This window comes from Aethalodelphis obliquidens, unplaced genomic scaffold, assembly GCF_003676395.1.
Source record: "Aethalodelphis obliquidens isolate GAN/ISIS:26980383/991018 unplaced genomic scaffold, ASM367639v1 scaffold4, whole genome shotgun sequence".
In the NCBI taxonomy this organism is placed as follows: Eukaryota; Metazoa; Chordata; class Mammalia; order Artiodactyla; family Delphinidae; genus Aethalodelphis; species Aethalodelphis obliquidens.
Genome location: NW_020837948.1, coordinates 69,320,772 through 69,346,744, shown reverse-complemented (window position 1 = coordinate 69,346,744; position 25,973 = coordinate 69,320,772). Strand labels below are relative to the sequence as shown.

The 25,973-nt window shown below is 43.8% G+C and overlaps 2 protein-coding genes and 1 long non-coding RNA gene across 3 annotated transcripts in view; 2 read left to right on the top strand and 1 right to left on the bottom strand.

Moving 5' to 3' along the window:
• Window positions 1-907: 907 nt before the first annotated feature.
• Window positions 908-25,111, bottom strand: LOC113617500 (uncharacterized). The gene is made up of 3 exons (XM_027101048.1): window positions 24,313-25,111; window positions 10,633-10,711; window positions 908-2,193 (listed from the first exon to the last, which is right to left on the bottom strand). The coding sequence occupies exons 1-2, from the start codon at window positions 24,933-24,935 to the stop codon at window positions 10,660-10,662; spliced, it is 675 nt and encodes a 224-aa protein (XP_026956849.1). The 5' UTR covers window positions 24,936-25,111; the 3' UTR covers window positions 908-2,193; window positions 10,633-10,659.
• LOC113617503 (uncharacterized) lies at window positions 8,813-18,152 on the top strand. Its single transcript, XR_003431673.1, has 3 exons — window positions 8,813-8,996; window positions 13,765-13,929; window positions 17,050-18,152. It is a non-coding gene; the product is annotated as an uncharacterized LOC113617503 (long non-coding RNA).
• Window positions 25,112-25,490: 379 nt separating the features above from the next.
• The window catches only part of ZSWIM6 (zinc finger SWIM-type containing 6), a 204,958-nt gene continuing 204,475 nt past the window's right edge, over window positions 25,491-25,973 (top strand). Inside the window, exon 1 of the mRNA XM_027101263.1 lies at window positions 25,491-25,956. Within this exon, the coding sequence (XP_026957064.1) occupies window positions 25,491-25,956 (466 nt within the window). The remainder of the gene's footprint in view (window positions 25,957-25,973) is intronic.

The following is a 25,973-nucleotide window of genomic DNA, read 5'->3' as shown; positions in this document are numbered from 1 at the left end:
CCAGGTGTGGTTGCTTCAGATGTCTACCAGTAGAAGCTGACTCTGGCAGGAAGTCACTTGCACTTTTCACTAATTGAGGTCCTGCTCTACTGAATCTTGCAATGTAAAAAAGAGAACTTTGACCCAGAGTGATAATAGACCAAGTAAGTTACCCCTCTGTCCAGGTATTGGCTGGGAGGTGGAGGGGGGACAGTCAGGTGGCGCAAGAGCTCTTGTTGGGCTTCAAGAACTTCACAGTTTATTGGAAAGGACAAAACACATCAGATGGTGATAAGGAAATGTGTGTGAGTAAAAGGAAAAGAGGTGTGTTGACAGAAGACAGCCTGAGGAGTTTATAGAACAGGAACGTTTCTCAGGAACTTGAATGCGGTGGAGGTCTTTCGAAAGGGTTAGGATTACACTGCCTGGAGGCTGAGGTATGGCCTGGAAAGTGACTTAGCCCAGCCCTTCCTAGCTGGATGATTAACTGGACGATCTAGCACAGGGATCTTCACTGGAGAGAAACAGGAGCTCAGTACTGATGATTCATTCTCATCTACTTGACATCATTTTCAGATTTTCATTTAACTTTTCCCTTCCACATCAGATACCCCTAACTCTTGGGTGGTCTGCCACACCACTTCCTGCCAAGTCCCAGCTACTTTACTCTAGGTGGAGGGCTGGAGTACTGGATCTTATTTCAAAAGAAGAGAGGAAATTGAAACCAGAAAGTCTTTGTGATGAACTTTAAGAGATTCTTTTTTTCCTCCAATACAGGTTTCCCAAGGCTGCTATCTCTAGCTTAGGATATGGTCCCTTCTTTCCTTCTTTCTTCCTTCCTTCCTTTCTTTCTTTTCTTTTTCTTTCTTTCTTTCTTTCTTTCTTTCTTTCTTTCTTTCTTTCTTTCTTTCTTTCTTTCTCTTTCTTTCTCTTTCTTTCTTTCTCTCTCTCTCTCTTTCTTTCTTTCTTTTTCCCTTTCTTTTTCCTTCTTTCTTTTTTTTCTTTCTTTTTCTTTCTTTCTTTTTGTGAGAGTTAACCATTCAAAATGGAAATCCTTTTATAATTCGATCTAGTTATGCAAACATAGCCCACTGATGTTACCAAATAGAGATTGGATGCAAATAACCCACTCAAGCATAACATGGAATAATTAGTAGGAGCTAAAGCAAACTGGGTTTCTCCCCACCACCCTATTACCTCATAAGAATTCCTTCCATTTGGAAATGAGCAAGAGGAAAAGAAAAAAAATGGGACTATTAAGATGTTTCAAACGGTCTTAAAATGACAGCAATAGAGTTGCTTAGATCACACAAGATTGCCATGTAAACAACTGAAGTAACTTCACAGTTATGTGAAATTAAGCATGCATCCCTAAGAAAGGTTCAGTCCCTCCATCTCATGAAGGCTAAATTAACTACCTCAGGAAATCAGATCCCAAATGGAGGTCACTGAGTCAGTGATTCATAGCCAGGTGTGCAGAAGACTAGGTTCTCTGCAATTCACGAAATAGGGCGTCACTGAATACAGTGAAATGTTATGACATTCCCTGGGGCACTGGCTGTTTTAACTATTCTGGATAGACAGCCAAGCAGTTGTTGGGTGAGGCCTAATACAAGGAATCCTAGAATGGTAGTGGTATTGCCATTTTCTGTAGAGAAGAAAGTTTCTGTTGAGTAAAAGGAGGTAGGTAATATAAACCAGTTCCCAGCACGTCCTCACACCTCTGAACTGGCTACCATTACTGCCTGCTTTTCTCAGCACGCCATTGCCTTATGAGTGGCTGTTTGATCAAGAGGCTGAAATCTTGACTGGTGCGATGGGTCAGATTTCCTTTTAGAATCATTCTTGATTTTTAAAGCTTTTTTTTTTTTTTTTTGCAGGGTCCAGGACTGGGCCCTGTGAACCTTCATAGGTGGCAGAGAATGAGAAGAAAAATTGGGAAAAAAAGAGATAGCAATACTTCACGTTAGGGAAACCCTCCAGAGAAGCATTTGAGTGAAATCTTCCCAATTTAGCTCTGTGACTGAATTAGACACAAACCAAGAAAGGCCCAGAAGGTCCTCAGTAAATGTTGGTAGAGTGAATGTTGACCAAAACCCTGAAGCTCCTTCCATGAGATTCTCCAGAGCTTCGATGTTATTGACACAATGTTCTTCCTAAGGTGAACCTCAGTCCCTTCTCCAGCACCTGCAGCTCATTTTCTCTCTTCTTACCCTGAGGAAAAACACGGAAGATGCTGATATTGTTGTTCTTATGTCTCTGTTAAATTTGCACATATAAAACCCGCCCTCAATTTTCCATATTGTGGACTAAATAACCCCAATTTTGAAAGCTTTTCCTTCAAAAAGGCAATTTCACAAACATTGCCGTGTGCCCATCTTAAGAATTACAGGTGCTTAGAAGTAACTTACATATGACCATATAGACATACCCACACTGAGATACATAATGTGCTTCATTTATAAAGGTCCCGTTTCCTGTTGAAATCCCTGCATCCTGGGCAGTTGGTGGCAGTGCTGTAGGCTTCTGTCTCTTCTCTCGAGCCCAGAAGGAGGTGATAGCTGATGAGCTAGACTTATAAGATGCAGCCCCATACTGATTAAACGTCCATTTTCTTGAGGAAATGGCTGACAGAAGGAGGATAAAGCTGTGAGGAAGCTTGTAGCAATTTCCCACATCTACCACCACCAGTGAGCTTAGAGCAATTGTTAGCAAAACAATGGCTGGAAAATGTACCAGGGAGAAAATTAAGAAATGACAGACCTGCTTCTCAAAAGTAAGAATAAAGTTTCTTTTGTTAAGTTTTTCAAAGCAGAAAGCTTCCCTTTAGCTAGATATATCATCCAGCTGTGGCACCTGGGCAAGGAAGGTGACCAGGCAGCATGGGCTCCAGTTAGCTGTGTGCAGGCTCTGACCTGAGCGGCCACTGCCCAGATGGAAACACAAGCTCGGGGCTCTCTACTGGGGAAGAGAAGCACGGTGCTGGCCTTAAAATCCTAAAGCCACCTGTGAACCACGGTGTGGGTACTGATGGGGTAGAGAGGGTATGCAGGAGTATGGTGGTGAACAGAGAAGGCTGTTGCCTTTAAAGAGTAATGGAAAGGACTCTGGCTAGGGCTGTGCTTTCCAGCATAATGGCCAGTAGCCCCATGTGGGTATCGAGCACTTGCAGTGTGGCTGGTCTGACTGAGACGTGCTCTGAGCATTAAATACGCACCAGAGCTCAAAGAATTAGTGTGAAAAAAAAAGAATGCAAAGTACATCCTTTATCATCTTTAAGATGGACTACGTGTTGAAATGATATTTTGGATAGATTGAACTAAATCAAGTAAATGATTAAAGGGAATGCTACAACATGAGGAAAGCTTGAAACACAATGCTAAGCGAAAGAAGTCAGACACAAAGGCCACACGTTGTACCATTCCACTTATATGAGATGGCCAAGAGGCAAAGCAACAGAGACAGAAGGTAGATGGTTGGCTGCTCAGGGCTGGGGGTTTTGGAGGGAAATGGGAAGTGAGTGCCGATGGGTATGGAATTTCTTTAAGCGGCGATGAAAATGTTCTAAAATTGATCGTGGCACTGGTTGTACAGCTCTGTGAATATACTCAGTTGTACACTTTAAATGTGTAATTGTATGGTATGTGAATTTTATCTCGATAAAGCTGTTTTAAATTAACAAATTTGGATGCAAAAATTTTTTTTTTACCTGTTTAAACTTTAAAAAAAGGTAGCTAGTAGGAAATTTTAAATTATATAAGTGGCTGGCATTATATTCTGTTGAACCTGCTGCGCTAAGGGGACTGAGGGTGAAGAAGCTGGGAAAGCCCAGGCTAGTGGTTCCCAAAGGGCTGATCCTAAACACCAGGCAGAAGAGTAGCCAGACGTGGTCACCTTTGGTTCAGGGCAAAGAGGAGTGAAGGGTGACGGAGAACCTAGCCTGGAAGGTTGGGGGGTTTTGAGGATAAGGAGATAACTCCAGGACTGGAGCCGGCCTCTGTACCAAGTGCCAGCATGGGACTGATGGCAGACCCCAATTCCTGGCCCCTAGACAAACAGGGGGCGCCGAGTTTGGTCACCTCTCCAGAACTCTTATCAGCCCGGCCCTACCCTTCACGAGTGGCTGCCCTGGCTACCTCTGACCCAGGCTGGCAGCCTCTTGGGCTGAGAGGGTCCACATCTTGACGCACCTGTAATGCATCTGCACACCTGGAACCCAGTCTTGGTGAGCTATGGCAGGCAGACCGGGGAGCTCTGGCCTTGTCCTGGGGGATGGAAACTTCTTCAAAGAATATTGCCAAAGGAGCTTGTTAGGTCTGCTTATGAAATGTCATAAACAAACCCTTGAGTCGGTCAGAGGCTGGATGCAGCATAAAGGGAAGCCTTGGGTGCTTTCTTGGCATCCTCTCCCCAACCCAGGTTTCTTTCCAATTCAGTTCCCCTCCCCCTCAAAAAAAAGCACAACAGTATTTCAAAGGACACAGCTCGTTGAATGATGGGTAAGGAAGCTACACTTAGGGCCTCCCAAAAGGAAGGATCCCATGACTTATCTCTGGAAACCAGAAAGATGATTGGACTGAAGGGTAGATTGGAGTGAATTAGCCAGATGAATTGAAACCCCACAGGTCTAGTTCTGAAGGAGGGGGTCAGTGCCCTAGAAAGGAGAGAGGAAATGAAATATACTGTATTTGGCAGTGGCTATTTAAATTTTAAAATTGCAAAGTGAGAATTTGACCTTATCCTGTGTCTTATCCAAGCTATGTCCTGAAATTTGCTCCAGTGGTAAATTTGGTTAGTTTCTCTCATGACTGACTGTGTACCAGGTTTCAGAGGATAGGGTGGTGATCAGAGAAAACGCGGTGGACAAAGTTCATGAACGTAGGAGTATTATCTGGGCAGAGGAAGAGCTCCTGTTTTCTTGCTGTGATGAAGTAACAGCAGAAAGTTAACTGTTCATTGAAGGCTTGGGAGACATAGAGGTGAGCATCTTCTGTATGACTGGAAGCTCCTGAAGGGCAAGGTTATAAATTACTCATGTCTATATCTCCACCATAGGGACTGGCACATGGTAAATTCTCAAGGAATACTTGGAGCGTGGATGGTTGGGTGGATGGAGGGAGGGAGGGAGGGATATGACACAGTAGATAATTGATTAACAGTTCTGTTATGTAATGATTTAGTGTTTTGGGTGGTGGATGATGAGGAAGAAGAACTTGAAAGATTTCATTTATGTGATAGGGAAATAAATTCTGAAAGTGTTAAACTAAAACATATGATAGCATATTGCATATTTGGTTTTGTCAGCTATCTAGTTTTTCCAAACAGTGCTTAGACATGTTGAATAAGAGTGTGGGTAGAAAGGGGAAAAAATGCCTAGAATTACAGCTCATGGGCCTCCCTCTCTGGATCTTGGAAGACACACACCACTTAGGAGTGGACGAATGACTTAATGATGATGTTGTCAGGGCCCTCAGAATAAATATTGCCTTTTCCATTCCCACTGCTGGTACTACACAGTGCAGCTGGTGTATCATCAAGAGGCTGAGATCTCCTCATCCTTCTCTTCTGAGTCAGGCAGCATAAGGTGGTAAAAAAGTTGCTCAAGAATCATTTGAATCCTTCATCCCTTGTCCTTGCAAGGTGAGGTAATCCTTTCTGACCAAGGATCCTGTCCTATAAGTGAGTTGGCTTTTTGCGTTGGACAGTTAGCAACCTATATTTTAAGTCAAGGTATTTAAAAGTCAGGACACAGAAAGAGTTTCTATCTCCAGATAGTTCTATACCAGAGCTTAAAAGGCTCGTCTGGAATATTAGAGGGCAGGGAACTTCAAAGAAAACAAAACCATGTGTTATTTTCAGATTGAACTTAGATCTCTAAAAATTCCGTGAAACTCTCTTATGTGGGTCCGAGGCACGCCACTAATCGAGGTGGACGTGACCCTGGTAGGGTGAGCTGAGGAAGCTGGATTCTTTGAAGGAAGTAACTTTCTGTGATATCATGTCGGGGATGTGCAGGTGCAGCTGGGTGGGAGCCTTTGGCACCAGGACTCCCTGTAATGGGTCCAAATCCCTGGTGCCCATACTCCTTGACCCAAGTCACTTCTGCTCATGAACCTGTACTGTGACCCACAAGCAGCCAGCAGCGGCTGAAAGGAAACGATGTGGCAACTGTGTCCGAAGACGATGCTTAAATGTTGGAAACAAAAGAAAATCCATTTTAAAATATGCCGTTGTATTTTACAGAGGCTCTGCAAGATTTAGAAAGCGTGTTTAGCATTCCAAGTATGCTCCCTTCTGTGTCTGTAGAGACTGGCTCTGAGAATGATTTTTTTGTTTATTTAACATTTAATCAAAAGAGACACGGACCCCACCAGCTTTTGAAGAATAGCTTCAGTAGCACTGCCTCTTTGCATTTAGTTTGAGGAGAGAAACTTCAACCATACGGAGAATTTGGTGTCTGTAATACGTACTAAAAGATCAGCTGGTCTAACTTTACAGGGCTAATAAAAGGGAAGAATTTTCCTGGGCTCAGGTCTTTTATGAATTATAAATAACCATTCACTTTGGAAGATAGCACATCATAAAACTTTTTTTCACAAATATGCACAAATCCATTTTAAGATCCAAGAAAAAAGATGTTCAGAAGTCTCAGATGTACTCAGTTTTGATTTCGTGGGGAAACATATTCTTTTACCATATGGATGCTTTTAAAGGGGCCTTCAACTGGGGCTCAATAATGACACCCTAGTGGCTAAATAAGGCATTTCTTTCCTTCTAACATTATTTCCCTGTTATTAAAGGTGGAAAAACCTTCCTCAAATAGCATACTATTAGAGTGCTTTAGGGGCTATCCTGGGAATCAAGGTTATGTGTCTGCTCCAGAAATACCGTTGTCTGTAATTATCATTCCCCAATGGTTCTGAGGATGCAGTCTTGGTGCTTTCATTAACTTCTTGATTCTACAACTCTGAAGCACTTGCCGGCTCTTGATACTCAACATTTTACAGTAGGAGGTTTTTTTGTGTGTGGTTTTCTTTTTAGGGTCACAGGTCTCTCTCCCTCCCTTCCTCTCATAATAACCATTTCCTGGCTTCTTTTGTCTGCTACAATAAAAGGTATGAAAGACTAGATTTAAAAAGAAAAAGAAGTCAGATGTGAGATTCTTACAAACCCAAGGCTTCATCTTCTGTATTTATAATCTAATATGAATATTAAAAGATGGAGTATTTAGATCTAACAAACAACTGAAGAGGGTCCATGAGTAAGGCTAGCACATTCATTTTCTTCCCCCAACACTTTACTGTGAGTGTTTCCAAATATACACAAGATTTTACACAGCATTTTACAGTGAATACCCGTCTACCCACCATTTAATTGTAGCGTCTGCCATTAACATTGTACTACCTTGCTTTATTGCGTACCTATACATCCCTCCTCCATTAATCCTTCTTATCTTCCTCATGCCTTTGAAAGTAAATGGGGGCTTCCCTGGTGGCACAGCGGTTGGGAATCCGCTTGCCAATGCAGGGGACACAGGTTTGAGTCCTGGTCCGAGAAGATCCCACATGCCGCGGAGCAACTAAGCCTGTTCACCACAACTACTGAGCCCGCGCGCCTAGAGCCTGTGCTCCGCTGCAGGAGAAGCCACCGCAAGGAGAAGCCCGTGCACCACAATGTGGAGTAGCCTTTGCTCGCCGCAACTAGAGAAAGCCCACACGCAGCAACGAAGACCCAATGTAGCCAAAAAAAAAAAAAAAAAAGAAGAGTAAATGGCAGGGACTTCCCTGGCAGTCCAGTTGTTAAGACTCTGTGCCTCCACTGCAGGGGGCACAGCTTTGATCCCTGATGGGGAAACTAAGATCCTGCGTGCCACAGGGCATGGCCAAAAAAAAGTAAATGGCAGGCATGAACCAAATTCCACCTAAAAACTTCAGTTTGATATTTACTTTTTTCTTCTGATGTAAAATTTATATATAATAAAATATAAAACCTTAAGTGTATACTTTCTGAGTTTTGTGTACCCGAAGTCCTGTTAAGACACAGAACGTCACCATTGCCCCAGAAAGTTCCCTCCTAGTTTCCTGTCAATCCTTGCCCCTACTCCCCTTCCCAGAGGCAACCACTGTTTTGATTTTTTTCACTACAGATTAGTTTTGCCTATTCTAGAATTTCATATAAAAATGGAATCAAATAAAATAAACTCTTTCGAGTAAGACCTTTTTCACTCAGCATACTGTCTATGAGATTGAGTCACGTTATTCTGTGTGAAAGTAGTTCATTCCTTTGTATTGTTGAGTAGTATTCCATCGTGTGACTATACCACAGTTTGTATGGTCGACCATTCATCTGTTCATGGACACCTGGGATGTATCCAGTTTTTGGCTATTGTGAATAAAGCTGTTGGGAACATTTTTATACAAGCTTTTTTATAGACATATGCTTTCATTTCCCTTGTGAAAAACCTACTTGCATAACTGGTAAATCACAGATGTATGTTTAGTTTTTTTTTTTAATTTTTATTTTATATTGGAGTATAGTTGATTAACAATTTTGTGTTAGTTTTAGGTGTACAGCAAAGTGATTCAGTTATACATAGACATGTATCTATTCTTTTTCAAATTCTTTTCCCATTTAGGTTATTACAGAATACTGAGCAGAGTTCCCTGTGCTATACAGCAGGTCCTTGTTGGTTATCTATTTTAAATACAGCAGTGTGTACATGTCAATCCCAAACTCCCAGTCTATCCCTCCCCTCCACCTTCCCCCCTGGTAACCATAAGTTTGTTCTCTAAGTCTGTGAGTCTGTTTCTGTTTTGTAAGTATGTTCATTTGTATCATTTTTTTTAGATTATGCATATAAGCGATATCATATGATATTTGTCTTTGGTGTATGTTTAGTTTTTAAAGAAACTGCTATTCCTTTTTCAAAACAGATGTTCCATTTAATATTCTCACCAACAATGCATGAGAGTTCCAGTTGCTCCACATCCTAGCTTGCATTTAGCGTTGTCATCCTGGTGAGTACGTGGTGATATCTCATTGCGGGTTTAATTTCCATTTTCCTAATGACTAAGAACATTGAACACGGCACCATGTGCTTATTTGCCATTCATACATCTTTTGTGAAATGTCTTCAAATCCTCCATCCATTCAAGCAATTTTTTTGTCTTTATTACTGAGTAGGAGTTCTCTATATATTGTGGCTATCAGTCCTCTGTCAAGTTTATGTTTCACAAATATTTTCTTCCAGTCCATGGCTTGCCTATTCATTTTCTTAATGGTCTCTTTTGATGAGAAATTTTTAATTTCAACGAAGTCCATTTTATCAATTTTTTTCTTTTATGGTTATGGCTTTCAGTGACCTAAACAAAGCACATTGATCTTAATAAATGGTGTTCCTAAAATCTATTGTAGGCTCCAGGAAGTTCAGAGCTTCACTGGGCTCATTGTAATAGCTGTTTTTGCCTAAAGAAACATCCGCTTATGTACACATTGGGAACAATTAAGGAAAACCTGGTGATCTGTCAACACTCACTCTCAAGAACATCCCAGAGAATGAAGCAAAGTCTAGATCTCCCTTTCCACTGTGCTTTTTATAATAACAAGCTTGTTTTGATGGCTGGAAAGAGTCACAACCAATAAAACCACCTGGTCATGGCCTTGTTATGGAGTCAAGTCAGCCCTTCTGCTTATGGGCATCATAAGTGGCTTTTTATAAATTAATCATATGTTACTGAAAAATCACATCTTAAATGGTTTGAATGTACAGCATGGATGAATGAAGAGTCTTCCCCAGAAGGCTTTAAAAAAAAAAGAAAAGAAAAATCCACAGAGAGAGTCAGGTGTGAGCAATGGCATGGGGTAAAATGAAGAGCAGACTGAAAGGGGGAATAGTGGGCAATGAGAAAAGCAGGACTTGGAGAAACAGAGAAGCTGAAAGGACTCTTCCCACCTGTTCTTAGGCTGCACACTGAGTCTTTCCCCAAGATTTTACCCTGACTCTTTGCCAACTGTTCTGCTTGTCAGTGAAGCTGTTTGATTTCTCCCTTTGTTTCTCGTTTGGACCAAAGGGACACTCAATACGGACATGACATTTTGAAAACTAAAGTCACATCTTTTTCACCCTATCTTCATTGTTGTTCTGGCCTACTTTCTCTTAGACATTTTCTTGAGGGTGCAGGCTGAATGTGGTCTTTCAAACTTCATGTCAACTCCCTTGCCTGTCTCTCCCTTTTTGATTTCATCTTCTCCCAATGATCGTTAATGTTCTACAACTGCTTATTTAGTTGTGGGTTATCCCAGGCCTTTTGCTTCTACTTTTTATCATTAAACAAAATTTCCCCTTTATTAGAGATGGTGATTCAGAAAAAGAAAGGGATGTAGGTTAAATGGATGACTTTTACTGTTTGATCATAGGTTGAAATTAGCAGTCAAATTTTTGTTTTTCACTGATCCAGTAGGTTTTTATAACCTACCATTTTGGTTTCTGACTATATGATTCTCACTGGAAGTTGTCTTGAAATATAAACTGTGGAGAGAGAACACCAATTTGCAAAGCCCTGGGCAGTGCTAACCCTGGAGAATATTCACCGATGACTGTGTGGGTGTGCCTGCCAGGCCAGAACAGGATCTAGGAGAACTTTCCCAGCTTACCTGCCTGTCTTCATCCAATGACTTTGATTATGAAGAGTAGCTGTGGGTGGTAAGTTTTTCTGGTCTCCTGGATCTGTTCCTGAAGAGAGCAGATAAGGTCAGAATGAGAGAAAGCTAGGTTCTGAATTAGAAAAATCAAGCAGGACTTCAGAGCCTCTGAAATAATAAAGCTATGCCCTAAGTCATTAATACACAAACATGATTGAAATAATCAGAAGGGAGAAACAAATAGGGTTAAAGTCACAGGGCCACATGATAAATTATGCCTGGCTATGCAAGTGGGTTAAATCACTTCCTAAGATGTTGCCAACAGCACAAATATCTGCATTTAGCCTCACATGCAACAACAACAACAAAAATGAACCAAAAATACTAAGTTTCTTCCCCTTTGGAAAAGCTGGATACTGCTATTATAGTGTCTCCATTAAGACACAGGAGGATCTTGGGTAGAGTGGGCTAGGTGGGTCCCACTGGTCTGTGTGGGTAGAGTTAAGTGAGGAGCTTGGTGGAAAGGCTTGTGAAGCTGTACTTTCTGTAAGGCAGTCCTGTTGCCAATCCTCCTCACATTCATTTTCTCCTCATGAATATTCTTTACACCAATTGAAGTGGAAGGTGAAATGGTCCAAAACTCAGTCGTGGAAGCTTATTCTTTTTTCTCATTTTGAGTTACTTCAAAATGTATATAAAGTAAAATGCAGAATCCCGAAACACTGTTTCAGTCTGAAACTAAGCTCAAGCTCCTTGGCTTGGATGTAGGGTCCCTCATGAGCAGAAGAGTCTGAGTTGGAAAGGGGAAATGAATAATAGGGGATGGGACCCACGGGAAACATACATTGATGTACCTTCTTTCATTCTCTTCCTTCTTTCTTTCCTCCCTCCCTTCCTTCCTTCCCTCCCTTAGTATTCTTGCATGGCTGCTCCATCTTTCTAAGGAACAGGTCTGAGAGCAAAGGGAGAGGCATGGCATGGAATGGAAGAAGACTAAAAAAAACTTTTCTTGTGACTGCATAGAAACTGACAATAAAAATGTAAAGTTCAGGGACTTCCCTGAAGTTCAGTGGGTAAGACTCTGCGCTCCCAATGCAGGGGGCCCGGGTTCGATCCCTGGTCGGGGAACTAGATCCCGCATGCCTGCCGCAACGCAACTAAGAGTCCGCATGCCGCAACTCAGAAGTCTGCGTGCCAAAACTAAAAATCCCGTGTGCCGCAACTAAGACCTGGAGCAGCCAAAATAAAATTAAAAAGATGTTCCATAAAATTTAAAAAAAATGCTAAAGTTTGGTGATTATATTGATAACTGAATGGAAAATCAGTACTATACAGAAGCTTAACTTATCTTTCAGGCAAGATAATTCTGTTTGCTTTTGATGTATTGCCAGAGTTCTGCAGGAACATCTGGCTGACTGGCAGTTATGTCTTCTGAAGGGAGGGTTCAGCTGCTGCTACCATCACACTCTAACTTCCCTTAGTACCATAAGGTTTATCTGAATCTCAGAATATCTACGATCATGCAAGATCGAAATTTCCCTTCGAGCTGATGTTTGTCTTTCGTTTGTTTCCTAATTAGCATTCAGGTTTCAGCCCAAGAGTTCACTGCCAGAGGCATAACGTCTCCCTTGGTGGTGACCCCTGTTGTCATCCTTCTATAGTGAATTCATAGGACTGTTCTCTGATTTTCAACTTCGCTTTGTGGTACTAGGTCTGTGAATGTTTAGTTGACAATACGTGCGCGCCTCTCTCATTTCCTGTTTTTAAGGGCTGCACTTAATTTATTTGAAAGGGTGGAATATTTTAAATTACAATTCAGCAGTTTTACTAAGGAAGGCTGTAAAACACAATGAGCAAGGAGTTTTACTTCCTCCTCACAATTGCTACTGCCCTGTTTTGAAATCTTGATATCCTCCAATCAGTGGGAATGACCTTAACTTAGGCTGTAACATTTTGAAGAGCAACCACGCCATGGCTGGAGCTGTCGAGGGGCATGGGACTCCTGCACACCCTCATTCCATTTTTCCAGACGCCTTGTTTGTACCCGGAATGTGTCTGCCTGTGCTTGATACTGCTCTATCGTGTTGAGTCCCCCTCCCACAGGCACAGCATTTGGATTGGTTATGGAATACAGTTGCTCAGCCAATCAAGTGTAACCTTTCTCCTGCAACCCTAGCAACACCTGACAATGGTCATTGACAAATGTTGAGAGCAAACCTGACCAATCCAACCAGCCACTGACAACGGTCCCCGTCCAGGGCAAACAGGGCGAGCCCTGCCCACAGAGCACTTTGTGTGGCCAGAGGAGATAGTGGTTTGCGCCAGACCTGCAAAAGCAGAACCTGCACGTGGGAGCACAGGCTTGCACCCAGCACCCTACCCCGATTCGCTGCCACTCTGGCCAAGCTGACATTAGTTGGTCAAAGCCAGCACTGGAGCTGGCGTCTGTGGGGTGTGGGAGGGTCTCATTACCTCTCATACTAACCTAACCCACACAGCAACCCACCCCCCGTACCTACCAGTGTCTTTTCAGTGGTTGGAGAAAGAGCCCATATAAAACTTTGGCTCCAGGGTCACACTTCCGGCTCTGATGCTAATTTGGCCCTCAGGGCAGGGCCAGAGGAGCAAAATACCTGGCTGTGTCCCCAGTGGCACCTTTCCAAGCTTCCTGGCTATGTATTTTTACCTCCAAGCCTGACTCTGAACCCTGCTGGGGTACAGTTGGCCTGTCTGCCTCAGCTGCGGGCACACTGAGACACTCCTCAGGACACTGCTGGACCTGAATGAGCTCTCACTTCTCTCTGGAAGGCTCTGAGACTGAGGGACCTGTAGGCAGACCTGGCAGAGGCTGGGTGGGGTGGGCTGGGGGCTGGGAACAGGATAAGAAAGGGGACCTGCCAAGAACATGCACAGACAATTCGTAGGCAAATGCACGTTCCCACCAAGACATAATAGCTGTGTGTGTATGATGCCCTCCTGAAGTCCCCTTACACGATCATTCCTGTTAGTCTAGCCACTTTGAAGGCGTATTTCAAACTGTGGTTGAGTAATCCGCTGTGTGGTGATTAGCTGTTAATGAAGCTGAAAATACCTAAATCATCCAACAAGGAATCTGAATTAATTTTTTTATGGTTACCCTGCTAGACAAGTCGGTGTCACGACAAAGACAGACCTGGGGATATATGCAGACATTGGCACACACGGATAAACCTAGGCATGAGGAACAAAGGTGGAACAAGGTGGGAAAAAAAAAATAAAGAAAAAGGAAACTTCAAGGAGAGCCATGCGTTGAAGAGTGTGAAACCCAAGGTAACATTGTGAAATTAGTGAAGTTCATTCAACAACCCCCTTCTTATTAGCACCACCCTATAGGGCCTGTCCTCAATTTAATTTTCCATGAGAGGTGGCAGAGGGATTGGCACTCGGTCACTTTAATCCCTTGGGATTAAACATTGATAATGGTTTCAAGTCTTAGCCCTTGGGGGGATATCGATATTTTTCAAAGGGGGCTCATGAAGGTCCAAAAGAACTAAATCTCTAATGGTTGAATTGTAAATTGAGAGGAATAACTTTAGAAACTTGGCCTTGCTCAAACACACTTTTTTTTAAATTTTATTTTTTATATAGCAGGTTCTTATTAGTTATCTATTTTATACATATTAGTGTATATATGTTAATCCCAATCTCCCAGTTCATCCCACCACCACCAGCCCCCGCCACCACTTTTCCCCCTTGGTGTCCATATGTTTGTTCTCTACGTCTGTGTCTCTATTTCTGCCCCGCAAACCGGTTCATCTACCATTTTTCTAGGTTCCACATACATGCGTTAATATAAGGTATTTGTTTTTCTCTTTCTGACTTACTTCACTCTGTATGACAGTCTCTAGATCCATCCATGTCTCTACAAATGACCCAATTTCGTTCCTTTTTATGGCTGAGTAATATTCCATTGTATATATGTACCACATCTTCTTTATCCATTTGTCTGTCAATGGGCATTTAGGTTGCTTCCATGGCCTGGCTTTTGTAAATAGTGCTGCAATGAACATTGGGGTGCATGTGTTTTTTTGAATTATGGTTTTCTCTGGGTATATGCCCAGTAGTGGGATTGCTGGGTCATATGGTAATTCTATTTGTAGTTTTTTAAGGGGCCTCCATACTGTTCTCCATAGTGGCTGTGTCAATTTACATTCCCACCAACAGTGCAAGAGGGTTTCCTTTTCTCCACACCTCTCCAGCATTTGTTGTTTGTAGATTTTCTGATGATGCCCATTCTAACTGGTGTGAGGTGATACCTCATTGTAGTTGTGATTTGCATTTCTCTAATAATTAGTGATGTTGAGCAGCTTTTCATGTGCCTCTTGGCCATCTGTATGTCTTCTTTGGAGAAATGTCTATTTAGGTCTTCTGCCCATTTTTTGATTGCGCTGTTTTTTTTTTAAATATTGAGCCGCATGAGCTGTCAAACACACTTTAAGATAGAAGCCTCCTCTGGATATTCCTAAAGCCAGAATGAAGGCAAGAAAAAGTAGTCGGGGTGGGACGGGGAAGTGCAGTGGGAAGCAGTCCATCAGATGGATGCTTTACAGGAGGATGACACCTTAGATGGAGAGGGAGAGGCAGCAGGCCAGCTTCCACACAGAAATGAGGCAGGAGGTAGTGTTAGAATCACCCATACCTGTCCTTCAGGGAACCTGGAAACTTTCTGGTGACGTGAGATGTGGAAAATTACAACACAGGGTATTATATAATGTGTTAAAAACCAAGTCTTATACAGCCATATATACACACATAGGTTCTAAGTTCAAAGTCTAAAAGCAATTAAACCATTCTTACAGGATGTAAAATTGTAGGGATATTTGCCTCTTCAGCAGACAAGTAAACTATCTTCTTCCTTTTCCAGATTTTTCAAAATATTCAGTTATTACTGGTCAAGTTTTCTGTGAAAGACTTATTAAGACTATAACTATTCAGACTACAGCTATTAAGACTACATACAGAACAACAACAAAAAAGAGGCAACATCTAATGTTTATTTCTTGCTCTGAAAGTTAAGAAATTTTTATCTTCCTCTGAAATAACGAAAGAAAAAATAAAATTGACAATGTGTATCGTACGGTTCTTCGTAACCTAAGTTTCCCATGTGTCAGGAAGAACTTATAAGATGTCTGAAGTGTTATGAAGATGCTTAGAGGAAAGAAGGTAAAGGTTCTCACTTAGAGCTAATAGTTCATGTTCAGCAATTTGAACTTGTCTTAAGGATAAACCCAAGAGCCCCGGGAGAGGGCATAATGAATCTTTAATGTAACAGTTTGGAGCGAATATTTTTCCCCCTTAACCTCTAAGAGATCATTGTTTCCTCTTTCCATGGTAACCAGAACACTTGAAATTGCCAAAACTTGAGACAAAAACCAGAAAAATACAATTAACAGAAGACAAATGTTAAAGGGAGCATGTATCACAGTGTGGCAAACGTTTTGAAATTTGTTTGGAAAGATTTTCTTCTTATTTCTTTGCTTGGAATAAGGCCACAATGTCTAGAATGTAGTAGCAATAGCTTCATGGCATGCTGCTGCATGTTCATTGAATAGATTTTACTCTTTTCTTGAAAGGGAAGGAGAGACCCATGGGCCTTGGCAGAAATCAAGTGAAGGTAAAATGTTGGAAGCTGCTCTGCGGGCAGGTCATGATGTTAACCACAATGAGAAAGCCAGTCTGGCTGAAGTGCCCTTGCTCCCTCCCTTCCATGGAATGAACAAATACTTATTGAGCACCTACTATTTTCTAGGTAATCTGTCCTACACACAACTAAATGAAAAATTACAATTCTAGAAGGGCTTCTAGGGGAAGTACATGAACTACAAGAGTGTGTAACAAGCAGAGCTGACCTGTCAGAGCGGCCAGGCCTTCCTAAGGAAGTATGATTAAGCTGAGTAGGAGGAAACTAGGCAGTGATTGCTGGGCCTGGGGAGAGAGAGCATTCCAGGCAGTGGGAACTCTGGGGCAAAGGCGCTCTGGGGGAAGTGAGCCTCAAGTGTTCAAGGAACCGAAAGCAGGCGGGAGCAGTCTGTGTTGGCAGAACCCCAGAGAGTGAGGGGAATGAACCTGGGACAAGGCCAGCTGGAAAGGTGAGCACCAACCAGGTCATTCCTAATGCATAGCCTTGAGTCTTGCCAGGCGGGCTTGTTGAGGATTTTGTTCTCTATCCCTCCTCATTCCAGGGTGAACTCAAGCTGTAACAGGAAGGCATGACAGGCCCTTCTTGTATGTGATGTGGGAATGGCAACTTCTGGGTTATCTGAAATCTGTTAGGATATTGTCATAAATTCCAGATGTGAACCACCAAGCTTCAAAGGATTATAATTTTATAAAGACTTTAAACCTAAATCATACTCAAGGTATATTATTTTATGTACGATCATTCAACAGGCACCTCAGAGCCATCATCGTGAATTTCAATTATCATCATGTATTAACCCCTCAGAAGCCAGAGTTTGACCATCTAATAACCTTCCCTTTATCTGCAACCTACCTGGAATCCAGGAAGTCTGCAAGAAGCTGAAGTAAATGTGACATAGACTGTGCATATTTTAACCATAGGGGATGTCCTCATTAAGAACTTAGTTGATTTTTATTTTACACACAATTCTAACAAGTGGGTTTTCTGGGTTCCAAAGCCACAGCAAATGGGAAGCAACAATTCAGAAAGGGAGGAGGAATGGGGTTATATGACAATAATTAAAAGTAACAGGGGACAGCACAACTGTAGAGGAGAAGACCAAAAAAACTGAGGGAAAAAAGACATAAAAACTAAAAACTAAATAAAAAGTGAAAGGAAGGAAGGACGAAAGGAAAGAAAGAATGAAAGAAGTCTAGAGTTGTTAGTTGTGGACAAACTGTCTTGCATGCCTTAGTAGCTCTTGAGGTCATCATTGTGTTTATAGTGAGACGCTATGCTTAAGAAGCCAAGGAAGTGCATCACATTAGATTTCTAGCCTACAGGGTTAAGATTTTTTTTAAAGTTTTGGTACTTAAGAAATAAATCTTCAGTTTTTTGGGGAAAATGTCTATTCAAGATGGTTCTTATAAAGGTTCTTATAACCATGGTTTTATTGTAGTGTAGTTCTGTGGACGTGTTAGTTAATATAGATTTCAGGTTGAAAAAATATCTGACATACGAGCTTTTGCTGAGACTGCTTCATTTCACAAGATATTTAATTCTGGGTTTGAACGAAGTCATTGGAAGTGACACTTTTCGTATCTGAATTGTCATGATGCTATTCTTGACAAGGAATGAGTTCTTGAATATTTAGAATATTGTAGGTGATAAAAATGTCCTTAATAAATACGTTATAAAGTTTGGCTTTCACATTTTTAACTTTAATTTTCATGCTTGTCTCTTAAAAGCAAATAATCTTTTTCTAGGCATAAGGTGCCCCCAAAAGTTACTTGGTTGTCTGAACTGTATGTCTTTACTTCCTCCAGATGGGAATGAGAATGAATAAAATACTGTTTGATCAGTTTGGAAAATGCTCATGCTGTATGTTTATGAAATGATTTGGGGGATGACATTATTTTCTGCAAATACATCCTTCATACATGTCAGAGCACGTTTTGACTCCCTAGAGAATATGTTCATACCATAGCATTTAATGTCTTCAATATGTTTTTCTCCTACCATCTCACCTACCAGAGATATGTGCAAAGAGTGAACTGGTAGATTGATGCAATTTTGAGGAAATCATTAATTTTCTAAGTTAAGATTTTTCTATAGTGCTACTTTTTCAATGTTTAAAACTGGGAGTTATTTTTCCAGTTGACATAGGTAAATAAATGTGGAAGTAAATATTTTTTACATTATTCAATTAAATAGTATTCTTGTGTCTATCTATCTTGTGACAAGCTTAACAAATACTTACTAAAAAGTTACAGTTACAAATAACCCAATCAAAAAATGGGCAGAAGCTCTAAATAGACATTTCTCCAAAGAAGACATACAGATGGCCAAAAAGCACATGCAAAGATGCTCAACATCACTAATTATTAGAGAAACGAAAATCAAAACTACAATGAGGTATCACTTCACACTGGTCAGAATGGCCATCATCAAAAAATCTACAAACAATAAATGCTGGAGAGGGTGGGGAGAAAAGGGAACCCTCCTACACTGTTGGTGGGAATATAAACTGGTGCAGCCACTATGGAGAACAGTATGGAGGTTACTTAAAAAACTAAAAATAGAACTACCATATGACCCAGCAGTCCCACTCCTGGGCATATACCTGGAGAAAACCATAATTCAAAAAGATACAAGCACCCCAATGTTCACTGCAGCACTATTTTACAGTAGCCAGGACATGGAAGCAACCTAAATGTCCATGAACAGAGGAATGGATAAAGAAGATGTGGTACATATATACAATGGAATATTACTCAGCCATAAAAAAGGACAAAATCATTCCATTTGCAGCAACATGGATGAACCTAGAGATTGTCATACTGAGTGAAGTAAGTCAGATAGAGAAAGACAAATAGCATATGATATTGCTTATATGCGGAATCTAAAAAGGGTACAAATGAACTTATTTACAAAACAGAAGTAGAGTCATGGATGTAGAAAACAAATTTATGGTTACCAGAGGTGGGGGGGAGGGATAAACTGAGAGATTGGGATTGACATATACATACTACTACATATAAAATAGGTAACTAATAAGAACCTGCTGTAGAGCACAGGGAACTCTACTGGATACTCTGTAATGGCCTATATGGGAAAAGAATCTAAAAAAAAAAAAAAGAGAGTAGATACATCTATATGTATATGTATAGCTGATTCACTTTGCTGTGCACCTGAAACTAACACAAAATTGTAAATCAACTGTACTCCAATAAAAACTTTAAAAAAAGTTAGTTTTTTTTAAAGGGGAAGGACTAAAAGCTATAAATAAATGTGGCATTTCCTATTTCTTTTGGCTATCACTAGGTTCTAAGTCATGTTGGAGGTTTGTTAAACATTCCGGTTCTGAGATGGTTTCATTTGATGCGATCTTCTCCACTGCACTTTGGATTGGAACGAATAGACTATATTTACACTAAAATATTTTTGCTAAAAATTAACAAGAGTAGATTATCTAATATTTAACAAAAGCAAACACTTTTTACCTCTAGAGGGGGGAATTATTGTCCAAATTACAAAATTTGAAGCAAATTAATTTATAAGAAAATTGCCAACCTGATTTTTTTGTATATGTTGAGATGTAATGATTTATTTTTCAAAAACCCAGATTGTAACTTTAAAGACTTTTGTCTTAACAGAATACACTGCTCTTAGACATAGGATGGAAAAGATTGGTTGGTTGATCAGTTGTTGAATACACTTTCTTTTAGAAAATTCTAGAAAACCTGTGGGTAAGTGATAATGTGGCCGCTGAATTATGCATTATGATGTTTCCCAACTTGTCTTTTCTAAAGAATTATCCAGGGCATATATTAAAACAACAACAACAACAAAAACACAGATTCCAGATCCCACCCCAGCCCTCTCCAGGGGAGAGGTAAAGGAAATCTAAATTTTAAACAAGTACACAGGGCTATTCTTATAATCTGGGCAAGTTTGGGAAATACTGGATAATGGGAAAAGTTCTGGCTTTATCATCAGACAGCCTGAACTTGAATACCTGCTAGGCCAGAACAGAGCTGAATAACCTTTGATGAATTTCTTTGAGCCTCAGTTCCTTCATTCATTTCTTGTGCCAGGGCAGGGCGGGGAGGGGTGCTAAGGGGGACTGGGGACCAAATGAGTTACTGTTTATAAAAGACCTAGCACTGCATCTGCACCCACTCTCTAAACAATGATAATAGTGAAATATCAGTAGTTTCATTTTCTGGATTTTAACGAAGTTGAAATGGATCAAATTTTTCTCCTCTTCAAAGATAGAGCAGTGGTTTTAATGCCCACTTCTTATTTTGCCCAAGGATCTATTTGGTGGAAATGACTGACCAGGGAGATTCTTTTGGCACTTTCCCGTTATTGGACATTTTGTCCTGATAAGGGTCATCTCTAATATCTCTATTATCTCATTCTTTACTCTTTTTTTGGCACATAGAATTCTCTGTCATTCCACTGAAGGGGAGAATAAGCCTGATTCATAGGCTAACTATGCTATTTTAGGCTTTTTTTTCTCTCTAAATAATTTAATTATATCCCAGGGAACATAATTGGCTTTGGTTATAATATAAAAAGTATACCCCAATATAAAAGCATGGAAGTGGGAATAACTTTGTGTCCATCTTCAAATGACTTAAAGTTCCTTAGATCTAATCTAATTCTCACATCTTGGAATCTTCCTATTAATGGAAAATTATTCTTTTAATTAGCTGAGATGACTGGCAATAATGATCAGGCAAAGCCATTTTTTTCTTCTGCAGGCCTCCTCCTAAGTGCTAGGGCTGTGTGAAGTTCTTGCCACCAAAGGGTAGTTTTCAAACTTGACTGTAAAGAAGACTCACATGGGGAGTAAGTGAGTGTCAGTTTCTGGTTCCCAGCTCCAAAACTGTGTGCAGTGCTCTGGAGCACTCTAAGGATCTCTTGGAAAACCAGTGCTCCAGGAATTTGATACATCTCTATTGAATTTAATTCAAATTTTCATTCTTAAAGACAGGTAGAGATGCCATGACAGATGTCTAGACAGGACTCCACTGCTCCTTTCAAATAAATTCCTTAGCTATCCATCTATTGATGCATCCAACTGCAACAGGCCAGGTGATTGGTAAGGTGCTGGGGGAGAGGGTGTCTCTCTTCCTTGTGGCTATGAGTTTAGCTACTGGGAGTCCTGTTTATGAAGTCTGCCTAAGAGCCTAGCTCCTGACCACACCGGCTGATGTGGTGTGGTGTGATTTGATATGATGAGTCACTGCATTTGGGAAGCTGTAAACTTTTTGTACTTTCATTTCCTACCATTGCCTAATGGTAAACATTGAAGCATAACCAGAGGCCTCTAGCCCTTATGTGGTCCCTACAGTAGAGGCTTGTTTGAAAAGGGCAATTATAAGTAATTTAGTAACGATTTCTATGAACACCAGAAAAAAAAAAAACCACTGTAAATACCTCAAAAATGAGAGTGGCACAGTACCAGCCAAAGATGACATACTGTCACTTCTTCCTTGACTCATGAGGGTAGCTGACCTCTGGGGAGACAGAAGGCTTGCAGTGCAGTGCTGGGCACCTGGGACTACAGAGATGGCTAAGGCATAATCTCAACCCTCAGAGAATTTCTAACCAGGGAAGAGAGACAAGATGAATGGCTTGAGCAGGTGTAAACATAGCTGTGACACTCAGCAGAATGGTATAAATGTAACGAGAAAGATCCAAAGCGTTACAGTGGCTCCAGGAGAGAGAGATCACATATCCAGGTGGCTTTTCCCAGAGGAAGCGGCATTGGAGCCAGTCCTGGAAGGAAGGGTAGGAATTTGACAAGTTACAAGGGAAGAGACAGTGTCTCTCTTACAGGCCACAGGAACATCTGGAGCAAATGTGCAGAGTGGGAAAGTTGGGATGACATCTGGGGAGCTGGGAGAGGTCCTGATGGGACCTAACAAAATTCCTGTTGGGGAACTGGAAGGTCTGCTACATTTTAGTGGAAGATTAGGCTGGAAAGTTGCGTTTGGTCAAGATCATATCTGAATTTGGACTTTTCCTAGTAGGTGGCAGGGAGTCATTTAAAGGGACTTGAGCAGGAGGGTGACACCATCAGAATTATACTTTAGGAAGCACAGCAGCTGGGTGGAGGAGGATTTGCAGGAGGAAAGGTTATACAGACACACCAGTGAGGAGGCTGTGCAGACTGAAGAGGAGGAATAATTGACTGAGCGAGAGGGGCTGGGATAGATAATGCAGCAAGTAAACCTATATGGGAGTTGCAGGCAAAGGCAAAGAGGAAAAAATCTTGGGGGCCTATGAACAGGTGGCAACAGTAATAACAATCTAGGGGAAGGAAGAGAGTCTGGTTTCCAGGGAAATGTGGTACTTTGGGTTTGAGGTGGCAATGGAAAAGGGAGCTGGCCACCAGGAAGAAATGAGTGAGCTGAAGCAGAGACCATGGTTGGGAGTTGGGAACAGTGGAAACTCTCCAAGGGGTGGGCCACTAAAAATGGAGAAGAGGACCCTCATAGTCTATAGGGCAGGGTGTACCTTAAACAGTTGGGAGGAAGAGAAACCCCACAGTAAGGCAAAGAAAGATGAGTTGGAGACACTGAAGGGACAGGAGAGTGTCAGGGAAACCAGAGAGGAGGACAGTTCAAGAGGGAGGGTGTGGTCTCAATGTAAGAGACTGCAGAGAGGGAAAATGGGGTTAGGCTGAGGTGGAGGCTCTAGAGTCATCTTTGAACAGAGAGTTTAATGAAATCCCTCCGATGTAGGATGATGCCTTAAATCCAGTCTCTTTGGTTCAATACAAAATCAAGATCTCTAAACATTAAGCACCTCCAAAGGTGTCTACTTTCCTGCTCAGTATGAATTAACTTCTTCCACTAACACCACGTAGGACCCTGAATGAGTCACTTACCCTGTCTGGGGGTATGAGTTTTGTCATCTTTAACTTTCCAGTTCAGCGATTCTGTCTGTACCTGTATGAAAATTCTTTTGTAAGCTACACAGTACACAAGCCTAAGTCCTATCATGACTGTGTTTGAAGACAGAATGGAACCCAAATTTTACTTTTTGACTTACTTTCTTCTATCACCTATATTTTTTTAAAACTTAAAAACTTTTATTTTTTTAAGAAACCCCGAAATAGAACTGGAGGAAAAATCTTCCCTCTCGCTTTTGCCCATAAAGATAGTCTTCCAGTTTTCTGCCCAGGCCTTTTCCTAAGCATTGAGGAGGTGCCCAGAAAAATACCAGATGGATATACAAAAACATAATGTCACCAACATTTTCCTAACTAGTAAGGCAGCTATGGAAAGTCTGCCAGCATCAGGTCCCCTGGGGACCTGCAGCCTGGGGCTCGGTGAGGCCTGAAGAGGGGAAGAGCCAAGACCTGGAGCTCGAGGTCTTCGGGGCCGCGGCCCTGAGTGGGCGATTTTCTTTAAAACTCGGGAGCGCTCTTATCCCTTTAAATCCAGGCAACGAGGCGGGCAGGTGGGTATCAGCCAATAACCTTAAAAGATGCGAAAGTGTCAAAGGAGATACGGTTTATCTTTTACAATAGCGACAGTTATCAGTGACAGGGTTTACAGGAAAAACAGAAGGCAGGGCAAAGAGTAAGGATGCCTCTAATGTGGTAATTAAGTCTGTGTTTTGGACCCAGATTCAACCGAGCTCTGGAGAGTGCGAAGAACAATGTCCGCGGCGTTTCGGGTTCAGCCGGGACTAGCTACTTCGCCTTCACCGGCGCCCTAGCCCCAGCAAGCTGGGCTCTCCGCTCGCCTGCCCCCCACGCTGCCTTGTCCCGGGAGGATGGGCCGTTCGGGCGCCGCCAGGGCGGCAGAGAGCGCGGCATTTCTCCTGAGCGCCAGGGCTCCCCGCAGCCCGGCGCCCAGGGCGGACGCGAGCTGCAAATCTAAGTGCGCACCGAGCGCGCTCGCAGCCACCGTCCGCCGCCGAGCGGCCCGGGCGCGCCGTCTGCAGACGGCTGGGCTGTGCGCGCGCGCCCGTAGGGTGTGTGCGCGCGCGCCCGTGGCGTGTGTACTCACAAAGGTGTGTTTGCTAAATCCACTTCCCGGGTGTGCCCTCTACCCCGAGGCGGAGCACCCCCGGGCCTGGAGCGGGATCCCTGCAGAGCGGCCGCTGGGGCCAGTTCAAGTTCCCCAGCTCCGCGCCGGCGGGCGGGCCGGCTTCTCAGCCCGCGGGGCTGAAGGAGCGCGAGGGCGGGGCGGCAGCGGCCAGCTCGAGACGCGCGTCGCACAGCTGCGGGACAGGTTCCGAGCGCTCTGCGCGTTTCCGGACACTTTGGCCGGCTTGGTATCCGAGACAGAGCGCACGCGGGGCTCGGGGCTGAATGCGCCGCAGCCAAGAGGGGCAGCGGAGCTGGTGCTCTTCTTCTCCGCCTTGGTCTGCAAAAGTGAACTGGAAAACAGCCGCCTAACGCAGCCTCCTCCCTCTTCTCCGGCACCGCAGCTCGGGCTGGGGGTGGGGGGAGCTCCTCCGGGCTGACTGGAGGGGAAGCGGGCGGCCGGACGGCCTCAGCCGCACCTCCTCCGCCTTCCTCACCACCCCAGTTCCCCGGGTTCCACGCCGCATTTCTTTGTTTTGAAAGCACCTCCTCCGCCCAGAGGCTTTTCCCCCGGCGGTCAGGCTGTGACGGGGGGTGGGGCATCGACCCGCGGGCCCCGCCCCCCGTTTAGCCCGGACCCCTCCCCTGTGCTCACCTCCCATCTCCCCTTCCCTCCCCGCTGCGACCCACGAGGCGCGTCCTCACTTGCTGGACATCAAAGGGAGGCTGGGAATTGGAGGGGGAAGTTGAGTAGGCAGGGGGCGCAGAGACCCACCCATCTTAGGCCAGGCCAGGCGGCCCGCCCCCTCCCCCGGGAACCCCGCCTGAGCCCCGCCCCCCGCGTCACAGCAGTCTGACATTCTCACAACCCTTCGGGAACCCAACCCCAGCGCCCCCGCTACCCCCGTGTCCGCTGAGCGCTCTATTTATGTTTCAGCCCAGCGATTTGCATAGGCCCCGCCCTTGGCCCTAGGTTCCCCTATCGGGGCCCCGCCTCAGCCTCGACGTCACGGTGAAGGCCTCACCTCTTGTGCCCGTACAAGGAGCGGCGGGCCCTAGATGGCAGCGTGGCGTCGCGGCGGCGTGTGCGTGTCGCGCTTCCTTGTGCCGTTTATAGGGTCCTGGCACTTCCGCTGTCGGGTTAGAAGCGGCGCGGTCATGGCGGAGCGCGGACAGCAGCCTCCTCCCGCGAAACGGCTCTGCTGCCGGCCGGGCGGCGGAGGCGGTGGCGGCGGCGGCGGGGCCAGCAGCGGCGGCGGAGGAGCGGGTGGCGGCTACAGCTCTGCCTGTCGGCCGGGCCCGCGGGCGGGCGGCGCGGCGGCGGCGGCGTGCGGGGGCGGCGCAGCGCTGGGGCTGCTGCCGCCGGGCAAGACCCAGAGCCCCGAGTCGCTGCTGGACATCGCGGCGCGCAAGGTGGCTGAGAAGTGGCCGTTCCAGCGCGTGGAGGAGCGCTTTGAGCGCATCCCGGAGCCGGTGCAGCGCCGCATCGTCTACTGGTCCTTCCCCCGCAGCGAGCGGGAGATCTGCATGTACTCGTCCTTCAACACCGGCGGCGGCGCCGCGGGCGGCCCCGGAGAAGACAGCGGCGGCCCCGGCGGCGCGGGCGGCGGCGCGGGCGGCGCAGGCGGCGGCGGCTCCTCG